The sequence below is a fragment of the Argiope bruennichi genome, chromosome 10 (assembly GCF_947563725.1).
Source record: "Argiope bruennichi chromosome 10, qqArgBrue1.1, whole genome shotgun sequence".
NCBI lineage: Eukaryota > Metazoa > Arthropoda > Arachnida > Araneae > Araneidae > Argiope > Argiope bruennichi.
The window spans coordinates 17,236,513-17,257,269 of NC_079160.1; the positions used below are offsets into that span (position 1 = coordinate 17,236,513).

General features: G+C 29.7%; 1 protein-coding gene across 6 annotated transcripts in view; it reads left to right on the forward strand.

Annotated features, from left to right (window-relative positions):
• LOC129989276 (adenosylhomocysteinase-like 1) overlaps positions 1–20,757 on the forward strand; it is a 369,980-nt gene that overhangs the window by 134,399 nt on the left and 214,824 nt on the right. The window contains exon 1 of one of the 6 annotated variants that reach the window (XM_056097690.1): positions 16,282–16,535. The exons of 4 other annotated variants lie outside the window; for them this stretch is intronic. In XM_056097690.1, coding sequence (XP_055953665.1) covers positions 16,365–16,535 — 171 coding nt within the window. In that variant the 5' untranslated portion in view covers positions 16,282–16,364. Of the gene's footprint in view, positions 1–16,281; positions 16,536–20,757 lie in introns of those variants that run through there. One more of the 6 variants, XM_056097689.1, reaches the window with a different exon arrangement.

The window sequence follows — 20,757 nt, forward strand, 5'->3', positions numbered from 1 at the left end:
CAAATTTTGAGAAAAATCTATATAGAGGAACTCTGTCGAATATAAGTACCAAGATACTCTGTTGTTTGTTGTTTACATGATAATAACAAAACGAAAAGAACCAGATGGGTAAATTCGGTATATAGATTTAACATCTACAGGGTAGACACCTATCAGTATATATACAGTGTAGACACTTTTCAGTATGTATACAGTGTAGACACTTTTCAGTATGTATACAGTGTAGACACCTATCAGTATATATACAGTGTAGACACTTGTCAGTATGTATACAGTGTAGACGTCAGTATATATACAGTGTAGACACTTTTCAGTATGTATACAGTGTAGACACTTTTCAGTATGTATACAGTGTAGACACCTATCAGTATATATATACAGTGTAGACACTTTTCAGTATGTATACAGTGTAGACACCTATCAGTATATATACAGTGTAGACACTTGTCAGTATGTATACAGTGTAGACACCTATCAGTATATATACAGTGTAGACACTTGTCAGTATGTATACAGTGTAGACACTTGTCAGTATGTATACAGTGTAGACACTTATCAGTATATATACAGTGTAGACATCTGTCAGTATATATATACTGTGTAGACACCTCTCAGTATATATATACTTTGTAGACACCTCTCAGTATATATATACTGTGTAGACACCTGTCAGTATGTATACAGTGTAGACACCTATCAGTATATATACAGTGTAGACACTTGTCAGTATGTATACAGTGTAGACACTTATCAGTATATATACAGTGTAGACATCTGTCAGTATATATATACTGTGTAGACACCTCTCAGTATATATATACTGTGTAGACACCTCTCAGTATATATATACTGTGTAGACACCTGTCAGTATATATACAATGTAGACACCTGTCAGTATAACTATAATATTTGTCGAAGCATGTAAACGCGATAACTCCAAAACGCTATGATTTAGATATATCAAAATTAGCTTGTGTTTTTATAATAGCAATTGTTCTTCTGCGCCATATTTTGGTTTCAGTCACATTTTAAACACAAATTCTATTTTCAAATACTATTATAACCGCATGCCAGGGATTAATCTCCAAAGAAACTCGCTAAGGATCACACGATAGATTCAATAAAAATGTTAAATTCATGTCAAAGGTTAACATTTGTAACTATTATATTCCAATGTTATGCAAGCTGCTTTCTGCCTTACCCCAATGTCCACAATTTCACCTTTATTAAAGAATATGCAAGACAACTTCAGAGGAACCACTCTCGCTGCCCCCCCCCCATCTGATGTGCCACACCTCGAAAAAGGAGCTGAAAGTATGGTCAAACAATATCTAGCAAAACACTTTTCATCCGTTCTGCTGGTAGATACAGGGTATTTCTCCCCTCTCTGGACCACACGCATTCCCGGTCCCTTTTGGTATACTTTCTGAGAAAGTCTTTGACCCTTCGGTTAGAGTTGGTTGAACTCTTGTCTAAGAAAATGTAAACGATTTCGGGTCCCATCATGTTCTTTGATCACCGAAAATCAATAGTTAAAATAATAATAGTAAAATTTTAATTAATTCCAATTCTCGACTTGTTATGTCTAATTTGAGGATTAATTTTTAACAAGACGATGTTTATGTCTATTGCTGAAGATATGAGAGTTAATATCAATGATTTTATCTAACACATACTCAGCTCAAATTTTTGAACTCCGAATAATGTTTGCGACAAGTAAAAATTTTCCAAATTATTTATGTGCGAAAGATTCTGTTTGATATCAATATTAGGCTTTAAGGAATATCAATTGATATTAAATAATAATAATAAAGAATATAGCCATGTTTTGTTGAGGTTTTATTCTAAGAAGATTTACTTTAACAATTTTTGCTCGCAAATATAGATGGAACTGAAAAGGGAGGAAAATTAATGTGATCAATTGTTTATTAAGTCTTGGTTTCAAAAATACGTTCGAATATTTATTAGAAAATAAATATTGCATAGGCATAGTATAGAATTAAATTACTCTAATGCTTTTTGTTAATTTATCATTAATTTTTTTAAAAAATTACAGTAGTTTCCATCAAAGAATAATTTTGCCAAAAAAAAAAAAAAAAAAAAATCGAAAATAAATTGATTTTTTGTTTAATATTAAAATAAATTATAAATTGTAACCAATAATAAGTACTCCACTTAAATGTTTTACCATTTTTGGACTTATTTTCACAAATAAATTCCCTATAAAATTTAATTTATGTGAAATATTGAATGTATAAACATTATACTTCTATTTTGTATAGATATTTTATTAATTATTAACGCCATTTTAAAGGATTTAATAAAGAGATGAATTGAAGTCTAGTTTCAATTCTATTGAGCCTTACTTGGCTTTCAAAGTCAGTTACCCTTTTAAGTTCAAAAAGAAAAAGATAAGAAAAATTATCTTGTAAATTCATACAAATTGCTAGGAATGAATTTTTTAAATTATGGTTTGTAATTTTAGATCGAATCATGCTTTTACTTTAACTTGTGATTCAGCGATACAGAAAGACTTAATATAAATAGATTTTGGCAGGTGTTCTTTTATTAGTAGAAATTAATTTTTATTTTAATTATTTTCTAATTTTAGCTATTATAATGGAGTCTAAAAATCGGTTTTCTTTTGAAATGAAGAGTGGTTTTTCTTGAGTATTGAGTTAAATTAAAAGGATAAGTAATGACTATGTTTTGAAAAAATTAAAATAATGTCTTATCACGGAGAAGACGCTAGTGTGAAAGATTTTTTTATTGAGCGAAACGAAATTTGGCTAACTAGAGAGTTTTTAATTTGAATTCATAAGGGTAATTTGAGTTTTTCTTTGATCCTCCCTCGAATTTCCTCCAAAGTTAGGAATATTTACTATATCTCGTGTTCATTTTAATTTGTAGTCAAAACTAAAAACTGTAAAAAATATTTATTTCTGAATTAAATTTGTTATATAATATTCGAGTTACAAAGCTTTGAATGCCATTATTTTAGACTATTTCAATGGCTTTCTGAAGGAAAATCTTTTAATCAGAGAATTCCATTTCTTCAAGGCGGTCATTGATTAATCTATGAAATTTAAAATTTCATAACTCGATCTTAAAATATTAGTGTAATAACAATATTTTGATAAATATGATTAATAGATAACTATTACATTAGCACGTGTGCTCTTTGATGATGTAATCGGAGCGGGGACTGAATAAATATTTATATTTATTAAATTTTTCACTAGTACATTTATTTCCTGAAACAACATGAATTATAATTCTTTGTTATTTGGATCGTTTTTCGCACTTGGAAATATATATTTATTTTTGAAGGTTTAGCAGTTAATCCATGAATCACGATTAGAATACTCACCCTGTATACAGGGTTCTGAATTCATGGGTCAAACTCTGAGTAAAATACATATAAAGAAGTATTTTTTTTTTTTTTTGTATGGCACTAAAAGGATAGGAAATGGAAAATGTTGGCGGGGCAAGTATATGTTAGTAACTACATAAGCAAAGACGGGAAAATGTAGTGTTTAAAAGACCCAATTGACTCTGATGAGAACCTTATTGCGAAACTTTCAGTCGCTCGTGAAACAGCCGAACATCTTCGAAAGAGTATGCTACGAGACTGGTACCGAGGTGGTGGTATCACATTTGTGCATTTACTGAAATATTATGCAAGTAAAGTGCTATAATATTAGTCATGTTTTTTCCATTTCCTCGGCATTTTTATTTTTTATGCCAACAGTTTCATTTCTGATCTCCGATTGCTATACTAAAAATGTTTCTCTATATGCATTTAATTAACTCTTAAAATTTGCTGCACAAATTCAGAGTATCTCAAGAGTGAAGATTAACTCTGCAATACATCGTGTAGCCAATCTGTTGAAAATCTGCTGGATTAAAGTTTTTTCCTAAATTATTTCTGTTTCGGCCTCATATATCTACGATGTGATTTCTACAAGCGCAGAAATTTCTGGATTTTTTCAAAATAGCTATTCAAATAATTCATTAAACCAGTCCCATAGTAAAACGCGCGTCAACGCAATTCCATTAAAGTTCTGTTTTCCCCCATCAATAATTAAAACATTATTTTTATTAATAATTATATCATAAAAATATTAATTTAATAATTATACCAATTTCATGGCGTTAGAACTATTTACGCATGTCTAAACTAGTTCCAATTCGTTTTAGTCTTTCCCTGAACTTATAATTGTTATTCCAAATTATCATGTGGAGGTTCTTGCGACCATTTTGTCACAAACGCGGAACTCTGAAACTTCACGACGTTGCCGTTGCTACGTTTTAAATGATTGTTCCGAGGGACAATGAATGAGTATTTGGGTATCCTTATTTAAATGCTCTTTGATAAACATTTGTGCAAAAGACGATATATGTTCATGGCGGCATTAGAATTGGAAAAAAATACCAAGATATCTGTTGTAGAATAATTCTACCATTAAAGATGCTATCAAAATATTTTATTTCCATTGTTAAAAATATATTGGTAAAAAAGGACTTTTATTTTTATAGCAGAATTGTTATAATTCAGCTTGTGTCATTGAAATATTATTTAATTCATAATGTAGCCATATTTCACATTTTTTTTTAATTTCACGGAAAAAATCATTAATTTTTTTAAAAATAATTTCCTTAAATTATATTCAATTATTCAAAGCATATATATATATATATATATATATATATATATATATATATATATATTGTAAAGAAATGAGAAATCTTGCATTGTAGTGTTAAAATGAAATGTTAAAAGAAGTGTCATTTTACGTTCATTTAAATTTTCTCTGTAAAAGTTGTATGATTCGTATCAAGGTTACGGCGATTTCCACCATTGACTCTTACATTTTCATCGAAACTTGCGGCTTTATTTGAAACAGTCGAAATTTCCCTTCGATTAACTTCGGGCATTGATCCTTTAAAGAGCCTATTGCCTCCTAGTCATTACATTACATATCCAGGAAAGGCCCACTCACGGGGTTTTCCGCTGCAAATTCAATAAGCCATGACGGTTCGCCCTCTCTTTTTTCATTAAAATATTGCTTATTCAGTTTCTGAGTACGTCAAAGGGGGATCTTTTAACCTCCTTACGGTGCAATCAGCTGATAGAAGTACGGGTTTGCACTTTTGCCATTCATTTCTGCATTGGGCGTTACCTTTTCCAATAAATTGTAGCACGATCTTTAAATAATAAATGGATATTTCTTTGTGGATTTTTTATAGATGTCAGATCAAATCTAATTATTTAATTAATCGTGCTTCATTGGCATTCTTCTGATTGAAATTGTCATGTCATCACTAGGAAAGATAAGAAATATTTGCTCGTTATTTTTCTGTGTATTTCTATTTTGGTGAAAATTATTAGCTGGATGACATTTTACCCGGTGTACGGGTTAATAATTTCCCCACCACAATCTCATCTTTTCCCAAAGTATTATGAGATATTGCAACCTTTTCTGCATTTTCATAATGAAAAAGTGGGCGAGTAATTTTGAAAATTGGTTTATATAAATTAGACGAATCTTTTGTGAAAATATTTATTGATATTGACTAGGAAAAAGCACTCAATGTATTTTTTTGATGCTGATAAGTTGTGTGTGTGTGTTTTATATATATATATATATATATATATATATATATATATATATATAATGACATTCAAAACTCAAGGGGAAGTTTAAAAACGAAAAGTCTGACGTAGATTCAGATTTAATGAGGAAAAAAAGAAGTGACATGCTTAGCAACTTAATCTGATTGTAAAGTTAAATGTCAAGCTATTTCTGGCGTTAAATCTACTGCCAGTTTAGATATCGGTCACTACGTTGTGGAAAGATGCAAATTTAACATATCAAATTTACATTTTTTTAAACTCCTCCGTTTTTTTCTGAAAATTTGATTTTTTTTTTTTTTTTCATTTACAAATTCTGAGTTATTTCTGGAAAAAAAAATTATTCCGTGTGTACGAACTTACTAAAAAAATATGCTATGTTGTAATATTAAAAATACGTATAATTTCTTTTATCGAATAATTTTTTTCTCGTGTATGCAGTAAACAAAGATAAAGTTATGGATTGACAAAAAAAATTTAGTTTCAGATCTGAACGAATCTCTCGCTTCAAATCTCCGTGAGTTCGAAAAACGTATTTTTATGTTTATTTGTGAACGCAATAATTCAAAAACGCTTTGAGCTAGACTATTGAAATTTAGTGCATGAAATAACGAACAAATGTGTAGATTTCTGTCAAATTGTGGGACAAATCTAGTCAGAGTACAAATGAATTTAATAACTACAAAAAGTAAAGAGCTAAATGGTAAAATTTTTATCCACAAATGTTGCATTGAAAATATAGATCTTTATCAATGATTGAAAACTGTCAAGAGGTTGACTGATTGTGGGTTTGTAATTTCGCATATATGTAAATACAATTACTCATAAAAGCAGGGCTTAAGATTAATAAGGCATGTTATTTTGTTACTAAATGTACAGTTTTGTGTCCAAATTTGATTTCATTCGGTCGGAAAAAAAATGGCTTCTAAAATATGTACTCTGTTTTCTTTACAATGCTACGAAGCACAAAGAGCTCATGTGTTATACTCTAAATATAAAAATCTGAACTCTCGTAGCGTTCACGCCTTATTCAAGGTCCTCAGTTTTATGCTTTACGTGTTTGTGTATATGTGTGTGTATGAGGGGTAGTGGTTAGTACCTTTATTACTGAATATACATGAAGTCACCGTTCCCGCGTGTGTAGATATAAAAGTTAATATCTGAAATTACTTTGTCTGCATTTCCATCCTTATTAAATAATTTTTCTTCTTCGTTTTTTTAGACCCTCCTTCAATCACGATGGATGTCAATTATAATAATTTTTGAGTGGAAAATAATGATTTTTTAGAGGGACATAATTTTTGAGTGGAAAATAATGATTTTTTAGAGGGACATATTGTAAATGGAATATACAGGGTAACCCAATTGATTATTTATATTTCTTTATCTATAGAACATGAGGATGGTGTTTCAAGAAAGAAAATTCAAAAGGGCGGTGCTTCAAGAAGTTTCTTTACCAATGAATTATGCTAAGAAAAACATAGATTTAATGAAACACACATTTATAATCAGTTGCATGGATAACAACATTCATCCCAAGTCGTACGCAATCTTAAACCGCGTTCCAACAACCTGTACCCGCCTTGAGTTTGACACATTTTGCCTTCTTTCTCCTCTCTTATGGTTTTCCGGGGTTCTTTGATATCTGTTCATTTTATCGAAGCTCCAGACTGACGTCCAAGGGGGGGGGATGATCTCACAATGGGTCAGTAGGCAGATTTATGACCAAACCATAAGGCCACGGGTCGCCGGAAAGTGACTTTGCAGATATGATAAAGCGAGCAGGAGGAACAACAGATCTTAAATTAAGTTTTCAAAAGACTTGCCATCTCAAGTAACACATGCTTTGCTTGTTTAAAAGAAAATCTCTCTCTAAAAAAAAATAGGATTATAACATTGAATATTAAAATTCGAAAAGCAAAAAATAAGCAGTGTGCATAACATTACGAATGTGGAATGTTACTTTCCAGTGCAGTAAGTTTCTTAGTTAAGGAAAACAGTTTTTTAGAAATAGTAGTGATTGATGCGGAGACCAGCTGACGATCAAAAGTGATGAACAGTCATGCAAAGTCTCTCTCCTGTGCGTTCTGTTATGGTTATTTGTTACTATTTTGCATTTGTGCGTAATTATTTATAGCAAGTGTTGTTCTTGAGTACCATTCGGCTATGCTTTATGTTTTTTTTTTTTGTGTGTGTGTGTGTGTGTGTGTGTGTAAAATAAAGCTTTGTTATTTGTTATTGAACCAATTAGACTCTATTCTCCGGGCATTAAATTTCGGATTTTGAATTTCTCGTAACAATGTTTTACATCAAAATATTAATGTTATTCTCATTTTTTTCTTTCTTTTTACTTACAAATACGTATTCCAATGCTATTTATATATATCTGAAATGTCAGCATTTTTCTATGCTTACTATATTCCTTCTAAATGGTTTACAAAATTGACCATTTCATCGCTTTATTTCAATTTTGTTGGGGTTTTTATTATTGATATGTATTTAATGATAAACTAAACAATTTTTATGAAACTTTTTAAAACTTTATTAAATTAGTTGTCACTCATTTTGAAAATTATTTAATACCTATTATTTATATTTATTCCATTTTTTTTGTAATCCTTAGTATTATTATTTATTGAATTCCTTCTTTATAAAATTGATATTGACGAAAATGAAGCTTGTTTATAGTATATATTTGATATAAATGTATGTTTCAAAAATATTTTATTTCGAATTTTTCTCCTTATATCTAAATGACAATAATTTTTTGTGTACAATTCAGAAATGATGATGTCGTGCCCGCATTACCACGGAAAGGGGGTGCAGTAGCTTCTGAGGGTAAAGACCCCTGAGCACCCGAGGGCAGAAGTCTGACTTCTAGCTCATATGAAGATGAAACACACACATTCGCTTGCACAACCCCTTTTTACAGGGGGGCACATTCACACACCTCACAGATAGAACATAGATGAAGAAAAACCATGCCCGAACCGGGACTCGAACCCAGGACGTCCAGGTCACGAGGAAGACGCGCTATCCCTATGCCAGGACGCTGGCACAATTCAGAAATCAAATTCTTTTATGGCGTATTTCTATTTAAATCTTGTTATCCGGCCTTAATTATAAGCAATAAATAAATAAATCGCAGTTGCTAATTGAACACATTCATATTTACTTTACAATAGCTAGCATTTTATATTAAATATTTCTGTGGCCGTTTTAGCAAATCTTACATTCCCCTTTATTACACGCTTTTGACGGCTGTTTAATAATTGATTTACGAATAAAATTGTCTGGTTTCTGCTTATAATCATGCTCAAAAGTCATCATATAAATTATGAAATCTCTCATGAACTATGGGGAACTATTTATTGAATTCAGAATAGTACAAATGTGGGCATATCGTTTATTGACCAAGCGTTTTATTTGGTGTGAATTGTTTGACGATTTATTAATTTATGAAGGCATTTTAAGAAAGAATTCCTTTTTCAGCGATTTTAAGTTTGATGCATTGCAACACACCTTTTTTTTAAACTTTTCCGCATACGAAGCATATAAAGAGAAAGTATTGCAATCGTCAAAAATTTGAATTCGAGATTTTGTCGAATCTCCACGTTTGAGACCTCCTTGAATCTGGAAAACGCGCTTTTAGGATGTCGTCTGTCTGTTTTTATCTGAAATTAATAGATTTCTATGAATTTTGAATGGAATTATTCAGAAGCAATCAGTCGAACTGATTGTTTGAGTACAAATGAACGTGAGAGCTACAAAGCATAAAGAACTGAATTGGTGAAATTCGGTACACAGTTTTAGCATCTAAGGCGTAGATCCATATCAAAATCCAAATGAGATCTGCCAAGGCATTGACTGTCTATCTGTAATTCTGCATACATGTCAATGCGATCATTTAAAAGCTTACAATTTAGGTAAATGAAATTTGGTAGACAGCTGAAAAAATTAGAATGTATATTTTTTTTAAAAAAAAATTTCGTCCTGAATATATTGAAAGGTTGACGTTTAAAATGTGTATTTTCGCATGCATATGTAAGCGTAGTAATTAAAAAATTCAATAACCTAAATGTTATAAGTTTGCGACACTAATTCCTAAATGACAATATGCCATGTTTCCTGTAATAAATTTGAGAAGAAAAAAAAATTATTTCGAGATTTTATAGTATTTATAATCTATACTGACAATAAAGATGTGTATTGGCGGCGTGCAAACCAGACCTTCTGACCTACAGCTGCCAAATTTGGCACATATTTGTGGTAGAGGATAAAAATGTGCACCTAGGAGGGATTTTTTTTTAAAAAAAATTTCTAATTAAAATTTTAATTATTTAGAAAACAAATAGAATTTTGGCGTTTTTTCGCAATAACTTTCGAAAATATTACAACAGAAAAATAATTTTAACAACATCTTAAAGTTCAAAAACATTTTTTTCAATGATATCAAATTTTTTGCCGTATGATTTTCGTTTTAATTAATTTTTAAGAAATATTTTGACAGTGTCTTACTATATGTTTCATTATTGAAATAGAATTTAAATCATTTGCATTGTTGCTATTCATATTTCATCTTGGCGATTTTTAACATCGTCGTGACCAAATTCGGCTTATTTCTATATGTTCGGTATCTTTCAGTATAAAGCATGCTTTTACTGAATAATAATAAATAATTTGATGTTTGTTATAATAATAAATAATAATAAATAAATTTTAATAAACAATAATAATAAATTTTTGATATTTTGTTGTTTTAAAATTAAGGTTTAAATTCTGAATCAAGTAATGGTAGAAACATTTTAAAGTGTTTCCTTTTAAAATATTGCTTTTTTTTTTCTTGTAATATAACTGGACACATAAAGATGTAGAATAAAAATTAGCTAAATGCGAAATACAATAAGAAGAACGGCGTAAAACTTTTGAGATAGTTTAAGTTAATATTTATAAATCAAAATTTAAATTTAAAAATAATTTGCTGACGGAACAATTGGCAGTTTTAGCAACCGATAATCCTATCAAACCAACAGGTCGCCGGAGGTGGCTATAAATAAATAGCATCAAGAAGGAAATAATTATTATAATAAAATACTACCTTTAATGCATTTATGAAAGTGTATTTTTTGAAAATGGTTGTTATTAAATTTAACTTTTATTTTATATTTTAAAAGATATAATTTAATATTTTAATGTCGTGTTTTTGGCTCGTTTAATGCTTCAGTTAAATTCCAAGTCTGAAACCAGCTTATTAAGTAAAAGTTAATATTTTATCTGAAGAACCGTTTGTATCCGTTTTGCGAACAAAATCAATGGAAGACTGTCTTGTTGAAATATATCTTTTACATAAGACTAAACCTGTTATTTTTCTTTTGTCTCTATCAATCAGACTATTTTACTCGTTGTAAGTTCCGTCTGTAATCGGTGTCGCGAATATCGTCTGTCTAGACAGTAGTTTTTGATCCTGTGGGAACACGAGTTGCGAAAAAGCAAATGCACCTGATTTCCTCATTGTCGTAATTGGGATATTTTAATAACGATTATGATGGAAATAATCGCTTGGCGCTTTAGCTGTATTTAACATCTGTCAATCACGCTGCCAAAAGGTGATAAAAGAGCATTCTCTTTTGATATTTTTTACCAGATTATGTAAGACTGCTGCTTATTGCTTTCGATAATTAATATCACTTTTTTACTTTCTCGCATTCGATGTAAAGAAAAAGTATGGTTATCGTCAAAAATTCGAACTCTAGACTTTGATGAATCGTCACGTTTTAAACCTCTCTGAGTTCTACAAGCATTTTTGCAAAATGTCTCTCTGGCCGATTTTCTGTCTGTTGCGAAGATAATTCAAAAGGGCTTTAAGCTAGATGGATGGAATTTGGTATATGGGGGATGAAATTTTACTCTAAATGGAGCAAAATTTATTCAGAGGAAGTCTGTCTGTCCGGCAGTTCGAATAAAAGTTAACATGATAACTACAAAATAAAGTGAGCTAAATGCATTAAAATTCAATACTCAGATTTAACATCTATATTGTGGACACCTATGAAATTTTGAGCTAAATACAACCACTGGTTGAACGCGTCTGTCGGTCTGTATTTTCAGAAGCATGTTAACGTAACAACTCAAAAATATCAAATTTCATGCGTGATATTTTTTTTTACTGCATTTATAGTTCTATGTCAAATTTTGGTTTCAACCGGTTGGAAAAAAATGTATCTAAAACACAAATTAACCTTTATTAGAGAATGTGCGAGAAAATTTGGAGATACCTCTCCCGCTAGTTAGTGCATGCGAAGAAACATTTATAAATACTTTTAAGTGGTAATTTAAGTAATACCTTGATGTGGTAATTACTAACAAGTAATTAATTACCTCTTAAAAGTTATTACTTTTAAGAGGTCATTACTAGTAAATTAATTTTTCCTCTCTACACTATCCAGTAGTGTTATTTAACTCTCTGGTTTCATTAATTCTGAAAGATTTTGCTGTAAAATACTATTTAATTTGAATTAGCCACTGTATAATATAAAGAGGGGGGAAAAACGACGAATTAAAAAAAAAATTCCGAATTTGTACAAATTTTGTTTGTTAAAGAATTAAAAACATATCACTCTTGTTTTCAATAACTGATTCTTGAGCGGTGGAATATTATTTAAAGCTCCTGACGAGTCCATCTCGTCATTGTAGCGGAAGGGTTAAGCAAAACAATGTGTGTTACATCCGCTTGAAGGATCCACGCGGGAGTTGCGCTTAAAAAATTCAGGCAATGAATGAAGCATAATCTATTTTGAATGAAAGGTTGTTTTTGGTTGGTTGTCCTGTTTTGAATCGTAAAATTTAATGCACTACAAAATTAATGAAGCATGTTGTTTTGTGACATGCGTTATTTATTAATTGTTAATTATTTTTTGGATACAACATATTGTAATCGTTAACATATTCATATTCGAGGATTTGATGAATCTCCACGTTTTATAGATATCTTTTAAACTAAAAGTTCACATTTGTAACTGTCTGTCTTTGGCCAAAAGTAATAAAATAGGATGAATTAAATGAGTGAAACGGTTGCGGTATTTATATCGAAATTTTAGATTTCCAAAAAATTTAGTATGAAATACATTTTTAGGAAGACCATCGCTTTATTTATTAAAGGGTTGACTGCCCCTCTGTCTCTTCTCTAAGAGAATGGGAACATGACTCAGAAACGGGCTAGATAGATCATAGATATGGTTTTATCATTAGGATTTGAAATTAAATTTTGGACCGAATTCACCTAATTGTTTGCTATCGGTTGTTCTGTATTCATGGAATGGATATAAATAAATACTATAACTGTAAAGCACAATGACTCAGCTGAATGAAATTTGGTGAGTGAACTTAAAACCAAAATTATAGACTTGATACACAGTTTTTATCCAATAGGGGAAATGTATTTAATTTTCAATTTTAACCCTTTGCACTCTGAAAAGTAATCCGATGCATGATTATACACTTAATACAAGGGATTGTTTATTTCTTTGAAAAATTAAATATGTTTAATTGTTTTAAGTTAAATTTCCTCGAAAAATTAATTCTTTTTACCATTTTGTAGGTATTTTTAACAATCGAAATTGAAAGATAAATAAATAAAATGTCAAAATGATACAGCGTCTAAAATGGTGAGTGAGAGGCAAAGGGTTAAATCCAATTGTTCAATCAAACCTAAAAATAAAACGCGCCGTATTATGTAAGAATACTGAAAATTGAAGAGAGAATTTACCTATTTGCTTTTACTAGTGATTGTCAGTATACATAAGTCATCTTTGAAAGTAATAAAATATTAAAATAACTTTTGCTTGTCATTGATAAGCTGTACCCTATTTACATTATCGCAGTTTTTCGTTTGGTCATCAAATTTCGTTCAATATTAAAAACAAATATTTATGACTGATCAAACGTGTTTCGAGAAACCAAATTTCTCAATGATATCAATTTATTACAGCAACAATTTCCGACGATTTTGAAGTAAATCAAAATTTTATCGCGCTTTAACGTAAGAAAAGTTTTGAAAATTTAAATCAATAACATAGGCAGCGTTAGAAAAAACACCATATTGTACGGAAACAATGGTGTTTTACTTTAAACTGTCAGCAAGAAGTCCCGAATACTGTTACATGCTGCATGTCATGTGTGTTACTTTTTGAGAAATGTATAAGCTGTATCCTAATTTAAGCAATGATTATTATCATGTGAGAACATGAGGTTGTTTGGGTTAGGGGGTTTCGCGGAGGCCATGAATAAAGCATAAATGGCCATTTTCATCATCTTTTAATCGCATATATTTTTTTACCTGCTTTTATCAGTATTGCATTATTATTATGTATGCTTCTTTTTAAGAAGATGCGTTTTTAAAAGGTTGACCTGCTTTTACCAGTATTGCTTTATTATTACGTATGGTTCTTTGACAGCAGTTGCGTTTTTAAAAGATTGACGTAGAACTATGACATCATAGCTGTTATTTCAACTCAAAATCGGTGGAGCTCCAAAACTTTGTTTGCCTGCTAGAAAAATTGAAAATGAAAGTTCTAAATCATTTTATATATATATATATATATATATAGAGAGAGAGAGAGAGATAAGTCTCGTGATTGTTGCAAACCGATTTAAACCGGTTAATGATTTAAATTTATTAAGACAAATGAGGACTTAAAAATAATGTTCTCACATGATAGCTTGAAATTTGTGGTCATAGATTTAATTTTAATTTTTTGAATATGGAAAGATGAAAATGCATGTGGTCTAACATCTGTAATTAATTCATTTTTTTTCAATATTGAAATTTTACTAAGAATTGCACTTTCAATGTGTGTTTTTTTCCCCCAGTCTTTTCACATATTTTTTCATGGCAACAGCAATGCATATAATACAAAATTTAATCACTGGTATGAATAAGCGTCATTCTAAAAATAAGACTTATTTATATGCATTCATAGCCTCCTTTCATATTTATAACTTTTCGGCTTACGTTATGTAAACAGGGAGATACCGACTTCAAAGTCATCTTTGTTGATGTGAACCCAGAAAGGCAGCTTCTGTGCAAAAACGAATTTCTTCCAAAAAATTGTGACGCATAATAGACAGATGTGTCATCTCTCTCCTCTCGCCCTTTTTTTTACTTTTTTGTGACTCACGAATGGTAATAATCGATTAATTTGATGCAATGATGTCCCGATTAGAAAAATGTGACGGACTTCGAAATTAATCATGTTATTAAAGAGCTGAATGCTGGCCTCCTTGTGGAATCATATTTAAAATTAATATTTAATAAATCTGAATTGTTTAATTCAGATTTAATAAATGCTTTGAAACGCTGATACATTTTCTGAGCTGCACTTATTTTTATGTTTCTAGAATGTATTCAATTTTTTTTTTTTTTATGTTTCTAGAATATTTTTAAAGCATTTTGTTAAAAAAATAAATTGCAGTTCGATTACGTTTCAAATATTGTTTAATACCGAAACAAATTCAATCTTATATAGTAAGATTAATATTGGTGAAAATGGTGAGACTGATTTTATTTCTGAATATTTTTTATTACTTTGACGAAATTTGTACTTTCATATTGAAATTATATTAAATATTTTAAGAGAAAATTCGGGTAAAACTGTGTTTCTTTTAAAAATTTAACGTGTTTTAATAAAATCAAGCGAATGAAAAATGGTAGAGGACTAAAATATGTTTTTGAAATAGGGGCGGGCATTAAGTCGATCGCGATCGACCACCAAGACATTACTAAGACCTAAGACGCGCATACTAAAAGACATTTATGGAACACAGACTGCTATTATTATTATTTTGTATTTTGTTATTATTATTATGTTTGTAGTTGTGTAGTTAAGTACATATTCCATATTTATTATTAAGTTATAATAAATATTGTAGATCTTTTTTTAGCTCACCACACCTACGTCACTGGGTGAACTTCAACACCGTGAGAATATTAGAAGTGGAAAAGTCTGCCCACCTCTGGTTTAAAAAAATGACTTTCTTAAATTTTAATACTCGTCGAACAATTTGAAATTTTACAAAATGTAATCGAACAATATATATTTCTGAACTAAAAAAAAATAATTACAAATATATTTTATTGTTTTTCCGCAATATGCGAATAATATGTGTTTCTTAGATATTTTCATTATTTTATTAAGAAATAACTAAAAATGAATGCCAGTTATTCACTTTCAAACTCTACAAATTTCGTCATAATTGATTCATGGAATTTGAAAAATATAAATATGCATTTAATAATCTTTATTTAAAATCCGATTAATGCAACTAAAATGCATGCTAAATATTTTTTGTTTGATTTTTCATTCATGGAAAAAAATCAGTCATTTTTTAACAAATATATTCAATTTTTGAAGCCAAATCACCCTTTTTTTCCCCCTCCAATTTCGCCAAACTTTGCGATACGAGTACACCCAAAGCTAACCCGAATCGTAACTCGACCGTCCCGCAACGGAGTAACTTTTCAAAACACGGGAAACTCGGCCTTGGTGATAAACTCCGCCCACCATCTGCGTTACGTCATTATGACATCACAATGGATGTGTCTCGTCACGGTTCCACTTTCTTGGTTGTGGACACTCTCACCTTGTGTTTCTCTGTCTGCGGGACCGAGAGCACGTGGTTTTTTCGCCCAGAGGAGCTCCTCTTATTCCATTGTAACGGTTCTTTTTGCGAGATGGATGAGGAAGAGTCGGTTCGCAAGCCGCGCAAAATGCAAAACGGCGAGACCCATTCTGGAAATAACTACATATGCGACCCTATGGTTAACGACTGTGAGAGCAAAGTCAACAGTGTGCTGAGTTTTGATGAAAAACCAGAGGGGATGGATAGAGGTCGGCAACTGTCGGTAAGTTTGCGATATTCTCAGAACACCTCCCCCTTTCGATGACGTCAAGAGAGAGGGGGTTATTTAAGGGAAACACGTTGCTTTGACGTGACGGATCTCTTCGAAAGTGTATTATTATGTGATTTTGAACTTTTAACAGTAGCGCAGAAAATAATATTTTTTGAAATTTCATTCGTGTAGAAAATGAAATTAAAAAAGTGACTTATGGCATTGGATCTGTCATGCTTTTTTTTTATCACCTGTTGAATTTTGAGCCGTAAAATTTGATTGATTTCGTCAATTCTACATAAATAACTTTATATAAACTAGTTCATAATATCAAGAAATTCGTAAAAAATTAACCTTTTAACTGTTTTCCGTTTTTTTTTAATTATATATTTAGATGGCATATTCTTTTTTAGGAATGTATTATCTAATTCATTTAAGAATCTCAAATAACTGACTAAATAATGATGATGCGTGTGTATGATGCATATTTTTTTTTTAACTAATTATAAAATCTTTGAGAGTTTTTGTTTCAGCCTATATGTTTAAAAAGCGATGCCTATAGGACGTACGGATACGACAATTAAGGGGTTAATTTTTACAAAAGTTTCACCGAATCATTAATTTCCTCATTTTTGTTTGGAGTATTAAATGTTTTCATATTTTTAATTATTAATCCTTCAAAATGTTAAATTTTAATAATATAATAATAATAATTTTAATTTTATTTCTTATTTAATAGAAAATACCTGCATCAGAGCATATTTATTGGGTGAGGGGAAGGAAATTGACCAAAATTATTCTTATTATGCGTTTGTGCTGCAAGTATGTGTGTGTGTGTGTCTTAGCAGTTAGGTGGTTATTAACATACGGATAATTGATTGATTTGAAACATGAAAGCCATAATATCAAATCGTCGATACTTATTTTCGCATAATAATCATTTGAATTTAATAATGAAATATGTATTTAGTCCAAAATAAAAATGAGTAAAATATGCTCAAGTAATTTGCAGTTTGATATTGCTATTGAAAACAGACGAATATTTTTGTGACACACTTTCGTTGTATTCTAGTTTACTGAATGTATTACTGTCAGAAATTTTATGATGAATATTATTTATTGATTTATTGTTTCAAGAATTTTTTGCTCTTTATGGAGTCTCTGAACCTATCTTGCATTTTTTTTTTTAAATTCATGTGGGGTTATGAAGAGTGAATTATCTAATATTTTTCATTTTCCCACCTAATTTCGTAATTTATACATTATACATTATATCTGCATATGAAACTATTCGATGTATTAATAATGACTTTCTATAACTCTAACATAAATGTTAATTCGATAATAAATCATATTTGAGATATTTATTGTTATTTTAATTCATAAAACATTGTAAGAAGAATTTGAGAGGATTAAGCATGTTCAAGGGATTTTAAATTGACTGATTCTTTGAGTTTATTATGCATTTAAATATTTTTTTAAAAAAATCTTATTCATTGCACGAACCGGAACGTCTCTGTAAACGATTCAGATTAACATTCATATAATATTTATCACTTAAATGGTTCCGTTAAGTTTTGTTTCTTATGAATTCTTTATAATAGGTCATTGTCCTCTTTTCAATCACTTTTCTATTAACAAGTTGCCTCATTTTGATTCCTATTATTGAATTGGAATAATGTAAATATTGGGTGCCATTTAGTTTCAATAAATTAAATTTATCTTAAATTATCTTTTGCGACATCTAATGTTTTGTGAAACTTAATACATGGCACGCACGGATAATTATATACCTGAAATCAATACCAATACTAGTTGGCAGTTTAACTAGCTTAAAATTATGTGTTTAAACAATCTATTCAGATACATCGATTGAAATACATTAGGAATATATTCAAGATTATATGACTGGGCACAATGAAAAACTGCGAATCTTTTCCCTGCTGACAATTTTAGTTCAGAAGTTCTTTTGATTTATATTAATTATGAATTTTAGAATTCAGTGTGATTGTCACATTGAAAAATTGCGTCCTGACTGACAATTTTATTTGTTAGAATTTATAATTTCTACTGATTCTCGAGTATTTTTTTTTTAACCAGAAGTCTTTAGATTTACATTAATTATGAATTTTAGAATTCAGTGTGATTGTCACATTGAAAAATTGCGTCCTGACTGACAATTTTATTTGTTAGAATTTATAATTTCTACTGATTCTCGAGTATTTTTTTTAACCAGAAGTCTTTAGATTTACATTAATTATGAATTTTAGAATTCAATTTAATTGCATCTGACAATAAAAAATAAAATAAAATCGAGCCATTATAAAAATCACGGAACTGATCCACTATGTCGTGCCGGTTCTAACAAACGAGTTCATTACCCCCTTTAACTTTCAACTGTATCGAAAAGCTTTTTTTTTTTCTTTTTCTAATCGTTGTTCACATTCAAATCTTTAAGCACTTTTGTTATTGATTTATCAGGCATTTCTATATCCTATCGAAAGCTTAACTCTTTTTTTTTTTATTAAAAACTTCTTTATGATCGAATATTTTCCCCTTCGTTTGATTGTTTATTGTTTATTTTCCTAAATTAGATTTAAACTAAGGGAAGTCCATTCTAGTTTATCCCATTACTCAGTTTATTCCAAGCATTTTTAAGTGGTTTTTCCTTCTTTAATGCCTAAATCCATCCAGTTTTCATGGGCCTGGTTTATGTTAAGTTTTGTTGATGTTTGATGCTCGTTTATTGGCTGTGTCAGACGCTCGAACAATGGTTTATTTGTTGAATGTTGTTTGCCTGATATTCTTTTATATTTAGGGTTTTGCTTATTTATGTTTTGTACATATGCCCGAGTTGACTTTTCTGCCCCATATGGAAATAATAAATTCATTATACTTTAAAATATGTTAAAAATGTAATTCTTAGAAAGTCGATTACGTTATCCTTAACCTTTAATTATCCTTTAATTTTTTTACTTTCTTTATTATCTAATTAGATGACTTTCTATTTTGGGAATGTGCTGTATAACTTGATTCAATTAAGAATTCATAGAATACTGGAGGCATTTCGATTTATGTGTAATTTTCGTTTTGAATTGCAACGTCTTTGGATGATTTAATTTCAGCTTATAAGTTTGAGAAGTGATTATTCCATTCCATTATGAAGCACGGGCACGAACTATTAGGGAATTAAAGAAATTAATATCCCTGGCACTATGAAAAATGTTTAAATTATGTGACTATGTTCGGGATGAAATTTTTGAAAGACAGCTCTAAAATAGTTATAGTTTTGAATTTTTTTTTTCTGCATAGAAAGCATTGGAGCGGGGGCAAAAATACTAAGGAACCAAACTATACCAGTTAAATGAAAAAAATGTTAAAAAAATTGGAATAAATGTCTCTCTCTCTCTCTTTTTTTTGGCCAGAATGAGTTACAAAGAAGAATTCTTTTAGTTTAGAAGTATATCAAATTATTTTTTTAAAACATGCAGATAGCTTTAGAAGAAATGCATTACCCAGTTTCTGAATTAAAAAGGAAAAAAAAAAAAAAAAAAAAGAAGGGAAAAAAAAAAGTGTTTTTCTATTTTTTCTTTAAATATTGGTGTTCAGTTGATAAATAACATGAAATGTTCACATTTTTTTTTTCGCATTGTGAAGCATTAAATCAAACTATAAAATATTTCTGAATGAGTAGAGTACTTATTCTCCTGTTCGAAAACTTCAGAACATGTTGAAAAATTATGTATAAAATTCGAATTAAAAATATAGAATATATTTAAAATTATGACGTTTTTCGTAAAAATAATTCTGCTAAAGATTCCAATTTGTGAAAATAGCTTTTAAAGATTTAAAATAGCATTAAACTGTTTAAATAGTAAACGTTTATAAAAGCAAATGTTAAAATCGGTGTAAGTTCCCCAAAAATGGACTTAGAAACAAAATTCAAACGATTATATAAACTTCAAAATTTAAAAATATTTAGTAATAAAAATTAAATATTTTTGTAAAAAAAAAAAAAAATAGTAATTTTTTAACAGAATTTTAGTATAAAGTATATAAAAATTATATATTTGTTTATTGCTGTTAATGTGATCGCAATATGAAACCAGATTAATTCCAACACTATGAATTCCTGATAATTTAATTTTAAACGCAAACAAAGGGGAGAAAACTTCTGAATTTAAATATGAAAAATGCCGACTCAAATATGAATCCTAATATAGCAATTAAAATA